This window comes from Rutilus rutilus (genome assembly GCF_951802725.1).
Source record: "Rutilus rutilus genome assembly, chromosome: 24".
In the NCBI taxonomy this organism is placed as follows: Eukaryota; Metazoa; Chordata; class Actinopteri; order Cypriniformes; family Leuciscidae; genus Rutilus; species Rutilus rutilus.
The window spans coordinates 8,631,823-8,646,386 of NC_140228.1; the positions used below are offsets into that span (position 1 = coordinate 8,631,823).

Sequence of the window (14,564 nt, forward strand, 5' to 3'; positions counted from 1 at the left end):
GCCTACAACAGCAAATTAACTAAAACCCACAAGGACATGAATTATTAGAAAAACAAAAAACTATATATACAGTATGTAATTTATATATATATATATATATATAACAAACAGTACCAAAATTACATACTGTATATATAGTTTTTTGTTTTTCTAATAATTCAACGGCCCGTCGTCAACTATTCCCTACAACTACCTGTAAATATTTATATTTATTTATTGGCTCAATGTGTAATTAATTGCCATCGCTTTATAAAAAAAATTTTTTTCGTTTGAACACTTAAACACATGGGCCAACATTGTACATACTTGTTCACTACCTTAATATTCCAACATTTTCAGCAATACTACTGTATATCTACAGTATCAACACTACATCTGGTAACATTCCAAAAATATACAATTTTGAAAGGGTATAAATAATACAATAAATAATCTCATGCTTGTATCATTCATGTATTTAACATTTCAGCGATTTTAGAGTACTAAATCTAGTCAAATGAATATCTAAAAATAAAAGCACTTAAAATGACTAAAACTTAAAATGTAAATAAAAAAAATGAAAAAAATAGTCAACACAAAATTTTAATAAATACCATAGTGCATAATTAATACTAAAATAACACTGTTTTATTAATAAATACCATAATAGTACATAAATAATACTAAAATAACACTGTTTTTAGGTATGTTATTGGGTGGTTATCCTCAAATTCTGAGGTCTACGGGGTTGTTTTAAATTGTTTAATCATTTGTTGAGTAAAAACCTTCCATGTCTGATTCCGTAAATCCATTCATGTCCCCAACAGTGTGTGAACAGTTTTGTCCAGAAAAACACAGTAATAGGTATAAGCAACAATAATAGCGACACTCGTTTCAGCATTAACTGAAGAAAAATTCACTATTTAGAAAAAGAAAAAAGAAACCCGCAAAGGCCCTGATGTCATTTTGAAGGTGAATCTTCAGCCTTGATCTCTGCGCTCGAGGGGGTTGAATATATAAGCGCTCTCCCCTACAGTGGTGCATTGACAAAGGTCACCTCAAGTCCTCTCAAGGTGCGGACCATTTGAAATTCAATTGAAATTCATATATCTATTGGATGTGTGTGGAGATGCTTTAAGGGCAATGTTTACCCCCAGCCAAGTTCATCACTCTCTCCGGAGTGACAGAGGGGTTAACGACGCCCGGCGCGCGGCCCGGTGGACAATCAGAGCAAATCAGAGCGCAGACGGATGACGGCCGTTACATCCGTGTGAGTCATAAGCTTGCGTTTAGGGAACGGGTGGCTATCCCTCAGCGCAGTGACAGTACGGACGCGGCTCCGCTGACTGATCAGACACCGGAGAGATGGAGAGAGCTTTGAATAATATGAAGCTCTACAGGAAGCGAGGCATGACCGAGCATTCATTAGCCCCTTCACTAATGCTGCGACTGGACACCGTACCAGTGACCTTCACTGTGACCTGTGACACGCCTCCCCTCGACACCTGGAGTCTGAGTCGCTCAGAGGCTCTGGAAATCAGTGCCTGGAGCTTGAAAAAGGATTTTAAAAAAAGATCTTGCTTGCTTAGTTAAAGGTATTGTGGAGGATTTTCCCGAATTTTAGAAAAGAACCGCCCTCTCCACTTTTTGAAAAAATGCACATGCGCAACACTCTACCTGCTCCCGAGAGGGAACGCCTATTAAACGTGTGCATGAGAGAGCATGCACGAGCCTAGTTCTCCTCGTGCACGCTCTGTTTACAAGTTGCTGCGTGACTTGTGCCAGGGCTAGCATCGCTAATCATAGCTTACATTAACTTTTACTAGCAGTGATTTTAAATGGATTTCTCCAAATAGCATGCCAAACTTTACCTGTCGAGTAGAAACTTCGCGACTGAGGCATCAGTTTGAAGCCCAAACTGTGCTTTTAGCGCACGCCAGCGTGTGAAATATTCTCCCAAAAACACTCTGGTCTTGTTTCTTTCTTCAGAGGCCTTTCTCTTCTTGTCATACAATTCGTAGACACTTTTTCTCTTGGGACCCTCAGACATTTTGAAAAAACCCGGTGAGAACGGCGAGCTTCAATGAATGGCTGAAACCGTAGCTCACCACACATATACACCTGAAAGTGCGCATGCGCAGAAAGCGAAAACTACCTAGGGACGAGCACGTACGACGGCCTTACGTAAACATATCACCAGAATGATTGACAACTAGGAGGACCAATAGTCTTGATGATCCACCCGGAAAAAGAAAATCCTCCACTATACCTTTAACGGGAGCTTGCCTACAACATTTTTCGCTCTTTCTCTTGCTGAGTTTACAGACACACTCTGCAGGAAGGTGCCATCTTGACAGGAAAAGGAAAGAGCGGTGAACTTTAGCTTGCTGAAACAGACAAACTCAGAGCATATGTTTTTTCTCTTTCCCACCATCTGAAATTATATTCATATAAAAAAAAATGTCAGTTTAACACGTAAAAAATATTTAACGCAATTAATGCAGCATACATTTTTTTTCCATCATCCCTTAGCTAGTGTTACATTATATGATCACGCTCTTATTTATGCAAATGCTTTTAAACCATTCAAGCGCGATAAGACACAAAAGAGAACTCAGCCAGTACAGCTCTCTTTCTCACTTGAATTAACAAAAACACACAAAATTATGCCAAAATGACCATTTTGTCGAGCACCCTTGTAAGCACAGTCTTAAATGAGTTAAATAATGTCTTAAAGGCACACTATGCAAGATTTGCAATATAACCACGCGCCAGGTGGATGGCTATCACCAGACCAAGCCCAATTTTTTAAGATTGAACATTAGTCTGGGTAGTCTGCTCTGTATTTTTTACTGCACAAGAGGCGTGATCATAGTTCAAATGTACGCAACTGGATAGTCCTTCAACCAATCAGACCAACGATCCGGGTGACGTACTTTGCAGCGGAAAGTCCAGGCAGGAAACGTGTCAACAAACGTGTTGGTTTGGAGCATTGATCAGCGGTTTGCAGAAGCAGCAATGGCATCGAGCTATTTTTGCAGGTTGTACAAAAAAAAAACATGAAAGTTAGAGGTATTTACACCCACTCGAGCGATTTGTTTGCTAAACTAAAGAAGCCATTGAGCATCGTCGAGAGGTTAAAAGGAATTGGATTCCAATAGCCAATAGCGCGCCAGGTGGATAAGCCAGTTTGTGATTGGTCCCCGCAGATTGGTAACGGAAGCAGGATAGAAGAATGTTCAGGTTTCCAGGCTGTATGTGTTAACACATACAGCCTGAGGAAAAGGTTATAATATAACAAAAACTATAATGTTAGGTGCGATTAATTGGAATCACGGTTTCTACAAAAATATTAAGCAGCACAACTGTTTTCAACATCAATTATTGAAGGGAAATGTTTCTCGAGCACCAAATCGGCGTATTAAAATGATTTCTGAAGGACCACGTGACACTGAAGACTGGAGTAATGATGCTTTGAACAGATTAAAGATTCAGAACAGAACAGAAATAAATGACATTTTAAATTATACTAAAATAGAAGTTATTTTAAATTGTAACAATATCTCACAATATTACAGTTTTTACTATATTTTGATCATAGAAATTTAGCAAACTTTTGAATGGTAGTGTAAATCTAGTGGTCAAAAGGTGTGAACCCACGATTTGAACATTAAATTGGGCTCTTAATTTTCCCCAGCAAAAGAAAATTGAGTACATCAGGTGTGCCACACCAGAGGAACAGTTAAGCTATGTTATATTGCTTCCTTTAGCTTTGAGAGCGTAAGACGAGGATCTGCTAGTTTCCCATTTCTATCAGGAGATTAATGACATGATTGCCTAAATTTATTCTCCCGCACTTGTTTTTAGGCAAAAGGTTTATGGATATTCATACTGAAGGTCTGCGGAGTGATTTGTGCAGTGTGAAATTGGTAAAGTGTAGCTAACCTTGTTAACTTCCTCAATTAAAGTCATGTCGCAGGCTTATTTCCGTGTGATTATACGCTGAGCGCCCTGGAACAGGCGTAATTGAGGAAAGGAACCTTTTCCATCATCACCAATCTGTGCTCACCTCAGCCACCCTGCCAGCCTACCACAGGGTCAAATATAAGCTCTGTTCGTTTTTTCTTGCATTTCTAATCATATTCTCCTTCTATTTTGTTTTTGTCTTGTTAATTAGCAGGTAAAATCGTTTTTACTTCGGCAGACTGAGGTGGGCAGCAAACGGTGAACAGCGTGACATCAGATAAATCCCGTGAGACAAAACCACACTTCAATTTGATTTCACCTGCAAATCCTTCATAACTTATTATACTGTTGCTTGCTTCTTATAGTTCATAAGTACTTTTAGATTGTTAAAACTTGAACTGGGGCTAGTTGTCACACAGGAGAGAAAGTTGAGGCACATGGACGTGAATGTATCCGTATTTGCATGTATGAGCACGCTCCCTTATATGCATGCAGTCATAACCTTTGCCATCGATTCAGCCAATTACCACAACCTGGCAATAATTCATTAGGCTGGCAACTAACGGACAATTTTCCATGAAGCGAATTTAATTAATTGCTTTTTTTGTTGCTGTTTGTGCATCCCTGATGATGTATTTATCTATGAGCCGCTTAAATATTGCTAGGAATTATGTTCATATACATGCAGTTCACTGTAATCCTCCTCGATCTCTTCTAATGAAGCTAAGCAGATTAGGGGAGATTTTTATAACGCTCACTGCGAACACCGGATTCTGTCATCTCAACACACTCCTCAATAAATCTATTCTTGCACAGTGGATCAGTGAGATGAAAGTGGATGAGAAATTAATTTAATACTCTTATTATTTTTTAAATATACAGGACTTTAATATAGTCACTTTAGAAGCTACTTTATATTCAAAGAAGTTGTAGGCTGTCCAAAGAATGAACGATGATGAACAACCTGCTTAGCTATTTTAGTGACGATGAGGTCACTGCGCTGATTTAGAGATTCAACTTAACTCCACTACAACTACATAAATTTATCCGCTAACCATTCAGAAACATCCAGTTGCCTCCTAAAGTTGTACATTCACTTCTTCCCGAGTCTCTCCATCAGTGTGCGACTCCTGTTTGAACATGTAAGGCTGAACACAGCTACTGACAATTTCTGACATTTGACTTGACTTCTGTCCAAACGTACCGCGCCATCTACGTCAAGTGACCTGTAAATGCGAAAAAGCTGTTTCCATTGCAAAATATTCCATTTTCAAATTTCTTGAAAAACCACCTCATGCGAGCGTAAAAAACTTTTTTTGCGATATATGGGAGATTTCGCGAAATTGACGGGTTTCCATTGGGCGTATTTTCAATTCGCAATTTCAATTTTCGCAATTTGAAGGGTAATGGAAATGCGGCTACTGTTTATGAATTATGGGGATATAAAAAAGAAGTGGGTGGATTTTTACCATTATAGGCTGGTTGTTTACACATCTGTGTTCAAACACCTCATAAAAGTGAATTTTGCATAATAGGTCCCCTTTAAAGGGGTCATATAATGGTACATGCACTTTTACAAGTTGATTGTACTGAAATGTGTGTTGGCAGTGCCTGTACACAACCATCATGTAATGATAAAAATCCATCCAGTGGTCTTTTTTTAATCTCCTTATATGTTTTCCCCCGTCTCAAATCGAGCCGTCTGACCGTGTGACGTCACACGGTCGGACGACCCTCCCACGATTGTTAATTGACAGCAGCGTTTCAACACAGACCCGCCCTGAGCGAGCTGTCATCATAGTCCGCGCGGACATTGTTGATACGCTGGAGCAGAACGTCTAAGCGATTGTGGTGTTCTGTTCTTGGGTGTAATAAGGAACACAGCAGTCATTTTGATGTTCCTAAATCCGAACCGCTGAAGACGCAGTGGCTGAGTTTTGTTTTCGAAGGGAATATTCCCCACGATCAACGTCAATGCTTTCATGTTTGCGTGAATAATTTCTCACCAGACTGCTTTATAAACGAGGGTCAGTATAAAGCTGGTTTTGCTAAGAAGCTGCTCCTGAAAAAAGGATCGGTACCAACTATTCGTGTTCCTGCTGCACCTCCAGAAGAAGAAGTGAGTGTAACGTTTTATTAACCTTTATATTAATCTTTGCAAATCGCTTTCTGCACGCTTCACGATGAATGCGGCTAAGGGTTACACTCAGGGTACATTACGGCATGGTTTCTATGTACAACGTTCTCAATATAATTCATAATCCCAAGTTTATGATGAACAACACGTCATGGTTATTGTGTTATTACAAACTGTGTACGCACAGAACAGAAGCTCATTATCATTTAAAGACACAGGCACTTAAATGGCGTGCTGAAAACAGAGATGTTTTTGACCAGGTAAAATGAGTGTTTTCTTACAATACTAATGAGAATTTTTAATTAAAGTGTGTTACAAACTTTTCATTTAGACCCTAAAGAATCATAATAACTTGTACAAAAATGGCATTATATGACCCCTTTAAGTCTTTGTTGAAGTGGCAGAAATGAATAAACTAATCATCAAAAACCAAACACCAGCATATGATATAAGGTCTTCAATCAAGTGCCACAAATGACTGGACAAACGGTGCGGTATGAGTTGTGGTATGACTTACAGTATGTGGCAACGCTGAATACTTAGTGATATGAGTTTGTATAGAAGTATGAGCAATTATGCTAGTGGTGCTGCCTTTGCACTAAAGAGAAAGAGACAAGCATAAACACCACGGCCGATAACGTGCTCCAGAGAGTCAAATTAAACATTGACAGGTTAGCCGAGCGCAGTTTGTTCCGACGCCATATAGCTGATCTGGAGCCCTAAGGGACGTCTTCTCCTCGCACAAATTAATACCTTCGAGAGTCTGACTGAATGGTGGCAATAAACTCATTTGTTCCCCAAATAATGAAGAATGACTTCCCCCAATCCCCCACGACCACCGCCACCAGTACTTTGGTCCTCTCCACATCTGTGACTGTTGCCATGGTGACCTGGTCTTACCTCACCGCTTCCCGAAGTGCTCCACGCTCACTCAGAGTCGTGTGTTTGATGTCATCAAAATTGTTCTCTAGCTTCACGCAGCTCTGCAAGAGAGAGAGAGAGGGAGAGAGAAATGAGATGACAGAGGAGGCGCTGTTATTTGTTTGGATGTTTGTGTGTGCGCGGTGCATCGCATTGATTGGGGCTGTTACACAGGCTTTGAACATAATCCACTCAAACTTCATCAGCGAGACTGTTCCTCCACGCACTCATGCAGATTGTAGCGCACTGCCGTGGCTGTGCCGTGTGATTCATCGGATGTGACACGGCCAACTCCTGGGCTGGTACAAAATGTCGAAGCGTTCTGGGGCTCGGACTGCGGTTGTCATGGTAATCGACCCCTCTCTAGCCCCTGACCCCTGAAGGTAGGTGCGGAGTTTGAATCAAACGTGCTGGTATGAACAAGCAGGTAATTACAAGGAGACCCTATTTCCACTCCCCAGTACTCCAGATTTAGACCAGTAATAAACTGACACACATGTACATGAAAACAAGCACGCAAACATGAATACTAAAAATGACCTCTGCCCTCGGCAACTGCCAGGAATCCGCCATCATGTTTGAGCGCAAGTTTTTTTTTTGTTTTTTTTTTAAATTGTGGCTTTTATTTTTGCTTTGTTTTGTTGTTGTTTTCTTTGTTATTCTGCCATTTGAAACATGTTAGGTTGCATTTTATGCATGAATGGTGTTATTCAAATAAAATGCATTATTATTATCATTATTACTACTTTTAATAATTACAACAATCATTTCTAGATAGATAGATCATCTTAGACTCCATTAGACATCATAATTCCTAAGTATAATTCATTGGATGATTTTTTTAAGTAAAACATAATTACTTACTATAGATAGATAGATAGATAGATAGATAGATAGATAGATAGATAGATAGATAGATAGATAGATAGATAGATAGATAGATAGAGTACAGTTGGAAACTGACTTCAAGCTAAAGCCATGCACGGTTGGAAAAACCTACAGCAACATGTAATGCAATTTCACATGCAAACTTGACCGTGAATAATTTTATATTCATCCAGCTCTCAGGTGACAGTTGGTCCCCACTCAGAACTTGACAGCTCACATCAATCACAACCCTTGAGGAAGTTTTTCCACTCAGCGGAACGAATCCGGGGTTTCTTCTGCATTTGAACCTCTAAACATCTAAAGTCACGTGACGAAGCACACAACAGGACTACAACAACAAATGTTAGTAATCCTCAGTGAATGATTCAGAGGATGTTTGTTAAACACTAAAGAGATAAACTGGATTTCTGTTAGAAAAGTGATGACAAGTGAAGAGCAGTGCGAAGTAATTAAGACAAATAAGACTTGCTGTATATCTAATAATAACTATACTTATGACTTAAGTACATTTTCCAGTTGCATGACAGGCAGCTTAGCTTGTAAAAAAAAAAAAAAAATGCTACGGTAAAAAAACAAATAACTTTTTATATGAATGAGTCTAAAATACATAGAAAATCAACATAACTAAATGTAACAAGCAGCATCTATTTCTTTGAAAATTTATTATAATAAACAATATAATATTATGCTTAATATATCACTCGGAAAAAAAAGATTGCATAGGTACAAACTAAACTTCAAAGAAGTTTTTAACTAATAAATCACTTAACAAATGTAAAAAGTGTTAATATTCCTGCTATGACAACACTGAGTTTGTCAGCTCTGCCCGCTTGGGTCTCAAACAGTATCGACAATGGCAAACTCAGTGTTTGGAAAGGCACGCAGCGGGCACGAGGAGTTTGGAATCTAATAACAGAACGTGCTCGCCATTCTGACTGACATTCAATTTACATGATTACAGACAAAGTGCAAGTCAGAGTTTTTTTTAATTACATTTCCACCCCCCTCATCTTTCCACGCTGCTCTCGTCTAACTGAGTGGCATTAACAAATGTTTTATTTTATGTTGCTCAAACAATAAAAACACAATGATATGGAAATTGATAATTATTGCACTGTCTGAGCTTGTGGGTGACAAGGAAATATTGCATCGGGAAGCAGAGATATTTGGGAAATAATGTGCGTGGGCACCGCATTCTCGGAGCGCTCTCTCTCTCTGCGAGCCAAAGTCTGTGATTTGAATAACTCAATAACAGCGCTCGCACACACATATACGGTTTACACTGCAAAAATCAAACTTCAGCTCCCTTGACAATGACGAGGGACAAAGAATAGCAAATATTCATATATGACAATCAATTTAAAGGGGTGGAGTACATTCTGCCTGAAAGTGAAGGTGAGTAGCCAGTATACAATCGCTGGGATCAGAAACCCATTAGTGCCATGAGGAAAATGATCTATAATTCTACAACAACAACAAAAACGCAAACATCTAGAGAATTGAAGAGAATTTAGTTGAAATAAATAATTTTTTTATGAAATTATACAAAAATTATATAAATAAATATTTTGTATATGTAAAAAAAAAAAAAAAATTGGAATCATTTGAACAATATACAAAAACATTTGTTTGTATTTTTAAGAATTTCATATATTATTTAAGAGAACACACAATTGATCAAAAGTGACAGCAAAGACATTTATAAAGTTACAAAAGATTTCTATTTTAAATAAATGCGGTTGTTTTGAACTTTTTATTTATGAAAGAATCCTGAAAAAAATGTATTAGAGTTTTCAAAATCGATTACATTGTATATATATGTGTATTTAAAAAAAAAAAAATATATATATATATATATACACACACATATATACATACATATATATATATATATATATATATAAAAATAATGTATATGTATGTATATATATATATATATATATATATATATATATATAAAATAGAAAACAGTTATTTTAAATGAATGTAAAACATTATGGAAATTATGTTATAATCATATATAGGCTACCTAATTATTAAATTATGTAAAACAGCTTATTGAGGACAGTAGTAAAAAAAATAACATGCAATTTTTATGATCCCTTCTAAAAAAAATTTGCATCTTGCATATTCTGCAAGGGGTATGTAAACTTATGAGCAGAGCTGTATATATGCCTGTCTAATGCATGAATAGAGCTCTATGCGACGACCAGATTAACAGTCCTCAAGACATTTAGAAACGTTCCTTTAGTATAAGTGTGATTAATAAGACTCATTACGTATAGTGGTATGACATGCTCCTCGTCAAGTCTGTGATATGTTTTTTTAAGGATCTCTATCAATAATAGTTCTCAGCAAAAACGCTTCAATAATGACAGCGTCTTCCCTCCCCTCAGACAGAAAAAAAAAGAAAAGACCCTAAAGACACTGACAAGACGACCAGCTTTATATGGAAATCTCATTAATGAAAAAGCATGACAGAAAGCAGCCCATTCTGAGCTGAAAACCATTCAGATGATTCCAGTGCTGTTGGAACGGTACACACAGCCAGCTGAGCAGGCATAACAAGCCCTTTGTGTTTTCCTTTATACATTAAGAAGCATGTAAAAGCACAAAAAAGGACTTATTAAGGGTTTCTATTAACATCAAACCCCAACATTGTAATCTCCTCCCCTTCGCCTGAATGGATTAGGCGGCGGATGCGGTTCTCTAATCCATGTAGTGGAAGCTAAATCCTGTGAGGAAAAGGAGGAAAGTGTGGCATTATGGGATGGGTGGCATTGGAGGCGGTGATGTATGCATGTTCCAGCAGATAAAACGCATTGATCACTTCACCCTTTCTTCACCCGAAACGTACAATCTAGCGCAGTGAAGTAGGGCCGATATCAGCTCAGACGGCAGCAATCGATAGCCGTGTTGATCCAATGTGGCGTGTAATTGTGCCAGGTAATTAGAGATGAGCACTTACACACACTTTAATTCACTGCTTAAGACTAAAGCCTGTGTTAAAGTAATACTTTGTGCAGCCCAATGCATATCAACACCTGCTGGCTAACATTCAATGAAGTAAAGCTAACAAAGTGTCCTTACGCAATAATGAAACTGCTAACTGACACCTCCCTGCTAGTCAGAGGATATATCATGTTTAATATATAGTTATGAGGAGTTGGAATTTGGACAAATGAGAATTAACAGCATTTACAACACAATCCTTGTTTTAACATGATATCTACCATTACAGATGTGAAGATTGCAGATGTAGCCTCTACATAGAAGTATTTTGGATCATTTCGTATTGATGCCTGAATGTTTTTAAAAGGAAAATTGATTCTCTGTTGTCTTTTATGATTGTAATAATTTAATGGGTGATCAGAAAATGAGTGCTGGATATCTCTTTGTCAACTGTATCATGCAAAACAGAGAGCAGCATAATACTGCAGGAAACGAAGTATTCCTCAAATTAGACTTAAAGGGATAGTTCACCCAAAAAAAAAAAAAAAAAGTCATAATTTACTCACCTTCAAGTTGTTCCAAACCTCTATGAATTTCTTTCTTCTGTTGAACACAAAAGAAGATGTTTTGAGGAATATGGGTAACCAAACAGTTGATCATTGACTTAAATAGTATGGGGAAAAAATACTATGGAAGTCAACGGGGCCCATTGGTTACCGACATTCTTCAACCTTCTAATGATGTTTTTTTGGGGGGTGAGCTATCCATTTAAATGACACTTGAACAATAAGGTCTAAACAATAAATGGATGGATGGATGGATGGATGGATGGATGGATGGATGGATGGATGGATGGATGGATGGATGGATGGATGGATGGATGGATGGATGGATGGATGGATGGATGGATGGATGGATGGATGGATGGATGGATGGATGGATGGATGGATGGATGGATGGATGGAAAGACAGAATGATAGATAGACCGATAGAACGATATACAGACAGACAGAACAATAGATAGAAAGACAGACAGGACAGATAGACAGACGGAATGATAGACAGACGGAATGATAGACAAATATTACAATATATATATAGCGATAAATAGAATGACAGAAGGACAGAAAGACAGACAGAGAGACAAGACAGATGTAACAATAGACAGATATAACAAAAGTTATAACGATACATAGATTGATAGACAGATAGACAGACAGATAGATAGATAGATAGATAGATAGATAGATAGATAGATAGATAGATAGATAGATAGATAGATAGATAGATAGATAGATAGATAGATAGATAGATAGATAGATAGATAGATAGATCGATCTTAGGCTCCATTAGACATCATAATTCCTAAGTATAATTCATTGGATGATTTTTTTTAAAGTAAAACATAATTACTTACTTTAAAAGCTTCAAAGAACCCTAATATCGCTTAGAAAAAACGGTTAGCACCCAAATTGTGGTAATTTGTCCATAATTTATTCATCTAATGAGTGTGAGGTCGAGACTAGATTCAAGGAAGACGCAAGATGATTGTGCTATAAAGGAAAATCTATTTAAGATATTCAGTTTACATTCTATCTTTGGACCTCAGCGGTGACCTGGCGCGGAACAGGAATTATGAAAGCCAATTTGAATTACTTAACGAATTCCAGAAAGGATTCAAATTAAGCTTTTTTCCTCTGCCTCCTTTCCCTTTCATCATGTCTCATTAAAGCAATTAGCTCTGATGCCTAATAAACTAGAAGCAGTCCCAACTATAAAGTCCAAGCCAATGACAGAGAACAGAGCTGACTACGAGGAAGAAGGTCACAATATGAATGCGTGAATGAATAAATGAGGCATTTATAGCACTGTACACCCAAAGCGCTTTACAATCATATCAGGGGGTCTCTGCATACATTGTCACGCAGCATCTCAGTGTGTAAAATGAAGCAAAGAGACTGGGCTGTTTACACGACACCGTTTTCAACTACAAACGTAAAACTTTATGTGTTTTGGTCGTTCATTTACACGACAACGGCGTTTTGGGTGCCTGAAAACGCGAACCTTTGAAAACGGTCTCCGTGTAAACAACAAAAACGTGAATTTCTGAAGACGATGACGTCATGCACATGCGTATTACGTGTTCAGTCTATAGCGTTTCATCGCCATCTAGTGGCCTGGCAGCAGAATACAGCGTTTTTAATCGTTTACGAGGATCCGTGTGAATGGGAATCGTTTTGACAATGGTGTCGTCTGTACGCGGAAAACTCAAAGGAAAAACTTAGCAGTTTGAAGCATGTCATTATTGTGTAAACATCAGAGGTGTAAAGTCCAGAGGTCAGAAAGTAAAAGTCCTGCCATATGTTTATTCCACCCATGACCTCAGCCAGCTAATTTCACTAATTAGTTCCATCTCCTGGCTGAGAAGATGTGCTAATTAGAAAAATTCAGGTGATTGGAACAAAATACTGAGGAGGAATTTTACTTTCTGAACCTGGACTTTACACCTCTGGTAAAAATACCCTAACAGTGTTTTACTGACGCGATCTGAAACTTTGTTAAAAATAAAGCTCATTCACACTTAGGATCAAGTGAGACTTTTATACAACTTGGAACTGTAGAACATCTTGTAATCCTCAGAGGCATCTCTATCTTTTTTTTGTTGTTGTTCGAGTAATCCTGTGTTTGCGTCTCTCTCATATTTACTACTACAGGACATGCGCCAATCGGTGGGCGGGGCTAAAGAGGCAATGATGATAGGCATTGATCTTATGCAAATGAGAATTTCATCACACTATGACATCATGCGGAGGCAAAATCTGAAACTAAGTCATTTTGGGAGCTTGGTTTCAATAAAAGCTGTTTTTGGACTAACAAGGACGTTTTGAGTATACTGAAACTTTTTGCACCCTAAAAAAAAAAATGGCGCAACTGTGCAGTGAATTCGCCCCTAAGCTGATTTGCCAGCATTTCGACAACGAGTTGTGTTCACATATGACCTTTAAACGGAATAAATTTTACATTTACATTTACAATAAATACCAAGTGAACGCACCTACTGAGGCAACTCACATCTGAAAAGCCTGTTTCTACTCCCACCCTCCCTCCTTGTCTTGCCTAAAAAAAACATTAGCTTTTGCTTCTGGCAGATATACCTGCCCTTCACAGGACCTGGGGATCATAATGCAATCTGGAGACTCATTAAATTGGATTAGACCGTACAGACAGATTATTAAAAGAAAACCATCAGTAAACAGCGGCGTTATCTGCAAAAAACCAAGGGCACTTTAAGTGTGTTTCCACTTCTATCTCTGCATCTGCTGCAAAAATCAGACTTGTGTTTTGTTTGGTAGATTATCTCCAGCCTCAACCTGTGCTATTGAAGCAGAAAGACAAATATTGGTAAGGCTCCGGTCAGCTAATAGCGTCGACTTGAACCGTCCACAAGACGTCGCCTGCAGGGGAAGTGTAGCGAAATCTCCTCACGGACAGTGTGCTACGGGTGCCCTGAGGGGGAGGGGAAGGGAATGTGCGCGGGCACCTGAGTCCTGACGGAGTGAGATAACGGCTGGCTACATGCCACCATATTTTCCCAAGAACTCATTTGGAAACTATAGACACCCGGCACTCATGGATTCCCTGTAAAAACTAAGTTTACAGCCCCTCTGGCATCCGGCACAATTCCGCAGGACAATTATGATCCCGCTTTCGGGGGCCCTAC

The 14,564-nt window shown here is 38.4% G+C and overlaps 1 protein-coding gene across 4 annotated transcripts in view; it reads right to left on the reverse strand.

Annotated features, from left to right (window-relative positions):
* Positions 1 to 14,564, reverse strand: part of dpyda (dihydropyrimidine dehydrogenase a) — a 189,139-nt gene that overhangs the window by 148,433 nt on the left and 26,142 nt on the right. For all 4 annotated transcript variants that reach the window (XR_014626124.1, XR_014626125.1, XM_084398600.1 and 1 more), the window contains one exon: positions 6,983 to 7,065. Coding sequence is in view for 2 of the 4 variants with exons in the window: in XM_084398600.1 (XP_084254726.1) it covers positions 6,983 to 7,065 (83 nt within the window). In the remaining 2 variants the exon portion in view is untranslated. The remainder of the gene's footprint in view (positions 1 to 6,982; positions 7,066 to 14,564) is intronic.